Consider the following 7325-nt stretch of genomic DNA (forward strand, 5'->3'; position numbering starts at 1 on the left):
ACAAATCCAACAGTCCCAAGGCTGAGACCAATCTAGGGGCTCAGATATCATGAGTAGCAGTGGTCTTTCATGAGCTTATACAGTAGTCACCTTTTTGGAATATTAGCATATATTAAAACTGCAAAAAAAAAAAAAAAAGTGTTTATATGTCAAACAGGTTCTAGGCTCATCTAATTATAAACCACTTTTTTTTACATACGTGAGTTTGTCGGGACATTAGAATATCATGCAAGATATGAGATAATTATATGTATGACTGTTCCCCAGAATGTCCAGCATCCTGTACCTTACCCACTGCATGCTAGTAGCACCCTCCAACATACAAACACACATTGGAACAACCAAAATCACCCTCACAAATGTCCAGAATAACCCCTGAAGTAACACTTTTGCTGAAACCACTGATGTAGACCAAGGGTGGATGGACTGGTTCATCTGTTTTTGTAGGTGAAGTTTTATTGGAATACAGCAATGCCTTTCCACTTACAAATTGCCTATGGCTGCTTTCACATACAAGACAAAAGTTGAGCAGTTGCAGAAGAGATTGTTTGGCCTGCAAAGTCTAAAATATTTACCATCTGGCCTTTTAAGAACAAGTTTGCCATACCCTGATGTAAACCATCTACAACCACTGACAGTCTGTTCTTGAATGGCCTCTGAAGACTGAAACTCATGGTTTCCATATTGTCATAGTGGAGTTGAATAGTAAACCAAATTGATTCAGGCACAGATACTCCTCTGTTTTTCTGAATTATCTTGATAATCTACCACTACAGCAGAAAGGGAGACAGTTATTCGGAGGACTAACAAATTAGGTAAGGTGTATTTTTACTGTTATGTTTGAGGATACATGGTCAGTAGGAAATAGAGATTTTAATAATATAATTTAGGAGGCAATAGTACTTCTTACTTCTTATTCTTAATTTTTTATTTTTTTTTTTTTGAGAGGGAGTTTCGCTCTTGTTGCCCAGGCTGGTGTGCAGTGACACAATCTCGACTCACCACAACCTCTATCTCCCGGGTTCAAGCGATTCTCCTGCCTCAGCCTCCCGAGTAGCTGGTATTACAGGCGTGTGCCACCGCATCTGGTTAATTTTGTATTTTTAGAAAAGATGGAGTTTCTCCATGTTAGTCAGACTGGTCTCAAACTCCCAAACTCAGGTGATCTGCCCGCCTTGGCCTCCCAAAGTGCTGAGATTACAGGCATGAGCCACCACGCTCAGCTTCTTAATTCATTTGTCTATTTAAAAAGTTCAGAGATATTCCTTACTTAGAAAATGGAAAACATTAAGTGTCCCTAAGGATAAAATTCTCTTTATTTTGGTGATTGTATTTAGAAATACAATTTTTACCTACCCTTTGGGTTTTACTTGATCTTTCCCAGGTCAAGAGAATATTGAATAGGGGCCAAGTGCGGTGGCTCGTGCCTGTAATCCCAGCACTTTGGGAGGCCAAGGTGGGTGGATCACTTGAAGTTGGGAGTTCGAAACCAGCCTGCCCAACATGGTGAAACCCCGTCTCTACTAAAAATACAAAAATTACTAGGCGTGGTTGCACGTGCCTGTAATCCCAGCTGCCTAGGAGGCTGAGACAGGAGAATTGCTTGAACCCATGAGATGGAGATTGCAGTGAGCTGAGATTGTGCCACTGCATTCCAGCCTGGGCAACAGAGCAAGACTCTGTCTCAAAAAAGAAAGAGAATATTGAATAGGAAGAATTGGGAGATCATAGCATAATATAATAGTTAAGAGCATGACTTCTGAAGTCAAACTTATCTCTGTCATTTACTCATTGAATATCCTTCAACAGGGGACTGAACCATGTCCCTTAGTTCTTTTATCTGTAAGATAAATGTAATAATACCAGTGTTAGGATTGTTGTGAGGAGTGGATGAGATAATGATGTATAAAATATATATAGTCTGTTTTGGGGCATACAATGAATAGTGACTGCCAACAACTGGAGGGCAAGTTGGATGCTTTGCAGTCTATCAATTTGAAATACCTTTATGGTTACTGTAAAAGTGATACTCTTTATAAAAGAAAATTGAAACAATTCAGAAAAGCATAAAGAAGAAAGTAATATTTTAAAGAATACTCTTCTAAACCTCTCTCTGCGTTTATGTACCACAGATATATTCACAAAATCTGTCCAAAAAGATAGAGCCTATCTTCATTTTTTTAACTGTTTTTTTCTTGAGGTGGGGTGTTGCTGTGTTGCCTGGGCTGAAGTGCAGTGTCTGTTCACAGGTGTGATCATAGCGTACTACAGCCTCAAACTCCTGGCCTCAAGTGATCCTCCTGCCTCAGCCTCCTGAGTAGCTGGGACTGTAGGCATGTATCACTTGGCTTGAGCCTGTCATTTTAATGGTCTTGTTCACTCTAGTCTGAAAGTTTTGGGAAGGTCAGGATATTCTGTTCATAGTAAATAAGGATCATCTTCCAAGTAATGTGGATGTTTCTCTTGGTTATTTGTTTTTTTTGCATTGGTTATTTCAGGTGGAGTTTTGATGAAACAGTGACTCATTTCATCTATCAAGGGCGGCCAAATGACACTAATCGGGAGTATAAATCTGTAAAAGAAAGAGGAGTACACATTGTTTCAGAGCACTGGCTTTTAGATGTAAGCAGTGCTTTTTTCCCTTCTTTGTTAATTGAAAATGTATACAAACATTATTTCAGAGCACTAACTCAGAGATTTCACTCTTGGTGGAACTAGAAGCCAGTTTAATAATCTTGGTAAACTGTACACATTTCAGTTCTTTGGCATCAAAAACTTAAGATCTTTAGTCCTTAAATACTCAACAAATCTTTAATGGATACTCTTTCTAATTCTCCAATTCCTTTTACTAATTAAAAATGTGATATGAATGGAAAGTTTATAATTATTTGGGGAAAACTTAACATATCAATAGAGTTTAGATCTGTGTTTCTTTTTTTTTCTGGGTATTCTCTGGAGGGTAATTGATACCTTTGCAAAAGCACAGGAATGGTTTCAGATTTTATACTTCAATGGATATGACATTTAAAAAGTGAGGACAGTTTGTCATTTGTATGATGCACATTTTTCAGTGTAAACTACTTTTCAAACTAATTTGTGAACTTTTTGCCATCTGGCAGTATAATGTATTATTGCTTGTCCTTATCCTACTTAACATCATCTATTCATTAAGATTTTGTCAGTCCTGTCTTAAAGCACACCATTGTATTGCAGTGTGCCCAAGAGTATAAACATCTTCCTGAATCTCTTTATCCACATACTTACAATCCCAAAATGAGCTTGGATATCAGTGCAGTGCAAGACGGCCGACTCTGTAATAGTCGACTACTCTCAGCTGTGTCTGCAGCAAAGGATGACGAGGTAGGAGATAATGGATGATACATTTACCCCCTCTTAAGCTAAAGGTATAATCATATATTGCTATGAAACCTTATACAGTGGCTTGGTTTGAGAATTTACAATTTTTCTTTTTCAATAGCCAGATCCTTTGATTGTAGAAGAAAATGATGTAGACAATATGGCCACCAATTATAAAGAATCAGCACCATCAAATGGAAATGGAAAGAATGACGCTAAAGGAGGTAAAATATTTATGTTTTAATTAAACATTTTTTTTTGAGACAGGGTCTCAATTTTTTGTGGAGATGGGGTCTTGTCATCTTGCCCACACTGGTCTGAAACTCCTGGACTCAAAGGATCCTCCTGCCTTGTGAGCCACTGTACCCAGCTGTAAAATACGTTTAAATTACTAAATTTCTTTTACAAATGTATGTCTTCCTTTCATACAGAATGCTTCCTTTATATCAGATAGAAAAATAAAATTATTTTCTATGTTGCTAAATACAAGCAAAGCATATATTAGAGGATTGATTTGCAGTCCCATGCTGATCATTAAGTGATAATTTGCAAAGTTTTATGTAGTTTAAGTGTAAAGCTTAGGAAATTTATGAAACCAGAGTTTTATGGAGTTAGTATGATACAGCCCTAGTCCATTAAAGGTAGATGAAGTTGGTGATTTTTTAAAAATCTGGTCTTTGGTCCAGTTCTTTTGAGTGATTTTCAAAAAGTTTTCTTATATGTACAATATATTTTAACATATCCACATGGTTTTAAAGATACAAAAAGACATATGAAGAGTTGCTTCCACCCTTATTCTCCAGCCCCCCAGTGTTACTAGTTCCTTATGTATCCTTCTAGAGCTATTTTATGCATATATAGCGATAAATATGTTTTTCCCCCATTAAAAAAAAAAAAAAAAACTGCCACACATAAATGGTGGACTACTATACGTGCTATTTCATACCCTGATCTTTTTGTTACCTTGGGTAGTGTTTTATATCAGTAGATAACTAGGAGCTTCTTTAGTCTTTTTCTTTCTTTTCTTTTCTTCCTTCCTTCCTTCCCTTTCCTTCTCGTCCCCTTTCCTCTCCTTTCCCTCTTCCCTTCCTTTCCCTTCCTTCCCTTCCCCTTCCTTCCCTTTCCCTTTCCTTCTTTCTTCCCTTTTCTTTCTTTTTGGGCAACTGTATTGTATTCATTATGAATGGTCCCACTTTGTTTAGGCATCTGTTCTTAATAGGTATTTGGGTTATTTCTCCTTTCTTGCTTTTATAAATAGTACTGCACTGAATAACCTTATATATGGATGTCTTTTTAATAGATTAATATGTTCTATTTTCCTTACTCATTCTAACCTACCAAAGCTTTCCCTATGACTTACCTATTTGGTTAGTCTCACTCTGTTCATTCCAAAAGTATTTATTTAATACTTCAGAGTTTAGGCTTTAAAGAAACCAATGGTAAATACAGTTGTCTTGTCCCTTGGTATCCATGTGGTATTGGTTCCGAGGACTTACCTCAGGTACCAAAATCCACAGATGTTTAAGTCCCTTATGTATAAAATGACAGGATTTGAATTTAACCAATGCACATCCTCCTGTATACTTTAAATCATCTCTAGATTACTTATAATACCTGATACGCTGTAAACGTTTTGTAAATAGTTGTTATATTTTATTTTTTTACTGGTACTTTTAATTGTGATATTTTTCATTTTTATGTCTTTAAAGTATTTCTGATCCATACTTGGTTGAATCCATGCATGCAGAACTGGCGGATGTGGAGGGTTGGCTATATATTGTGGTCTGTGTTTTCAAGAGCCTTTAGGGAGTCTAGGCACAGTGGCTCATACCTGTAATCTCAGATCTTTGGGAGGCCAAGGCAAGAGAATTGCTTGACGCTAGGAGTTCCAGACAAGCCTGGGCAACATAGTGAGACTTTGTCTCTACAAAAAATTTAAAAATTAGCCAGGTTTGGTGGTGTACACCTGTAGTGCCAGCTACTCAGGAGGCTGAGGCTGGATTATCACTTGAGCCCAGGAGTTAGAGGTTATAATGAGCTATAACCATACCACTGCAGTCCAGCCTGGGCCACAGAGCAAGACCCTGTCTGTAAAAAATTAAAAGAATCTTTGGGAAAAATCAGACACATGCACAAATGACTGTAATGCATCTCAGAGTGTATATATACCATGGGAGTTAGAAGCAGGCAGGGAGCTTTATAGAGGGATAATCACTACAGGTCTTGATGAAATATCTTTGAAGGGGGACAGGCACAGTGGCTTACGCTGTAATCCTGCACTTTGGGAGGCTGAGGTGGGCAGATCACCTGAGTTCTGGAGTTCAAGACCAGCCTAGCCCATGTGGCGAAACCCCGTCTCTACTAAAAACTACAAAAATTAGCCAGGCATGGTGGCAGGCACCTGTAATCCCAGCTGCTTAAGAGGCTCAGGCAGGGAGAATTGCATGAACCTGGGTGGTGGAGGTTGCAGCAAGCCGAGATCGCGCCACTGTCCAGCCTGGGAGACAGTGCGAGACTGTCACCAAAAAAAAAAAAAGTCTTTGAAGGGCTTCCTAGTTACTTCATATACAGTGCTTGTGGTCAGGGCTGCTTTTTATGTTCTACAGTATTCACAGTCTTAGTACATTACTATAGCCTGTAGTTAGTATTCAGTAAATGTTAAGTCAATAAGTTTGTGTTCAACCAGGTCTAAACAAAATAGTTAATGTAAGATATGGTCAGAAAGAGAAACTTACCTTGAATGGTGTATTTGTGTTTGTTTCAAGTTCTGACACAGACCTTAGAGATGAGAGAGAACTTTCAGAAGCAGTTACAGGAGATAATGTCTGCAACGTCAATAGTGAAACCCCAAGGGCAGAGGACTTCCCTTTCAAGAAGTGGTTGTAACAGTGCATCTTCAACCCCTGACAGCACTCGCTCTGCTCGCAGTGGACGAAGTAGAGTCCTAGAGGCACTGAGGTGTGTACCTGTCACTGATGGCAGAAAAACTAGATGACTTGAGAGAAAGGATTTACACACCTGCTGCTGACTCAATTCCATGAGCTTGGCCTAGTTTAGTTTAGTTTTGTTTTTTTCCCCAATATGCAGTAAAAGCAGAAATGTAAAACATCAAGACTAGTGAAAGGGTTATACGTATGCCTAGGCCTTATTTAGCCCAAACAATAAATATTATATTCCAGTATTATCTATTGCTTTTGGCTCTCTGCTGACTAGATTTTTCCTTCTAGCTTGTCCTTCCGTCCCTTGCTCCCAGCAGTTCTAGACTTCTTACTCGGAGGTGGCAGCAGACATGGAGGTTTGTCTTACAGCAGCACCTGCTTCACAGTGAGGCATGATTGATACTTTTTATTATCTCTGTTGAGAAAGAAATGATTTTAAGATCTAATTTGCCTCAATGGATTCAGTAGGCAGTTCTCTCTGTCTACTAATACACTAATATTGAATAGTATTGTATTAAACAATAAGTACATATATATTTTTTTCAGAGTCTTTTTCTAATGCAATATATAAAATTTTAAAGTTATTTTTATTGGAATTTTGTATGCATTTTGTATTCTTGTAAAATTTATCTTCTAGAAAAGGTGATTACAGTTTTTAGTGTGATGTGACTTAAGCTCAGTTGCATAACTTCATCTTTTTCGTGATAGAAGAAAAAATCTATAATTGTGTGATAAGAATTATGGAACTTGTATTTTCAATTGACTAATTGAATTAAGTATAAGATAAACTAGCATTTATCTTATGCTAACTGTGTATTACATGAGGCAGTTCATTATCTCAGTACTGAGTAAAGTAGCTTTTTAATATGCTTCAGATCAAGTTTTATCATTATAGAGAACCTAAATCCTGTACCAAATCAGAGTAAATAAATATACTCTGAGAACAAAAGACTATATTCTTTATTTTTGAAGCAAAGGAAGTCTTTTTTTGTGGGGGGGATTCCTTTGTTCAACTGTTTTATGGGTTTT

At 37.6% G+C, this 7325-nt stretch overlaps 1 protein-coding gene across 1 annotated transcript in view; it reads left to right on the forward strand.

Annotated features, from left to right (window-relative positions):
- The window catches only part of TOPBP1 (topoisomerase (DNA) II binding protein 1), an 80992-nt gene that overhangs the window by 36509 nt on the left and 37158 nt on the right, over positions 1-7325 (forward strand). The window contains exons 17-20 of the mRNA XM_011958203.1: positions 2499-2622; positions 3214-3360; positions 3479-3581; positions 6123-6315. Coding sequence (XP_011813593.1) covers positions 2499-2622; positions 3214-3360; positions 3479-3581; positions 6123-6315 — 567 coding nt within the window. The remainder of the gene's footprint in view (positions 1-2498; positions 2623-3213; positions 3361-3478; positions 3582-6122; positions 6316-7325) is intronic.

The sequence above is a fragment of the Colobus angolensis genome, unplaced genomic scaffold, assembly GCF_000951035.1.
Source record: "Colobus angolensis palliatus isolate OR3802 unplaced genomic scaffold, Cang.pa_1.0 Scaffold46, whole genome shotgun sequence".
Lineage (NCBI taxonomy): Eukaryota > Metazoa > Chordata > Mammalia > Primates > Cercopithecidae > Colobus > Colobus angolensis.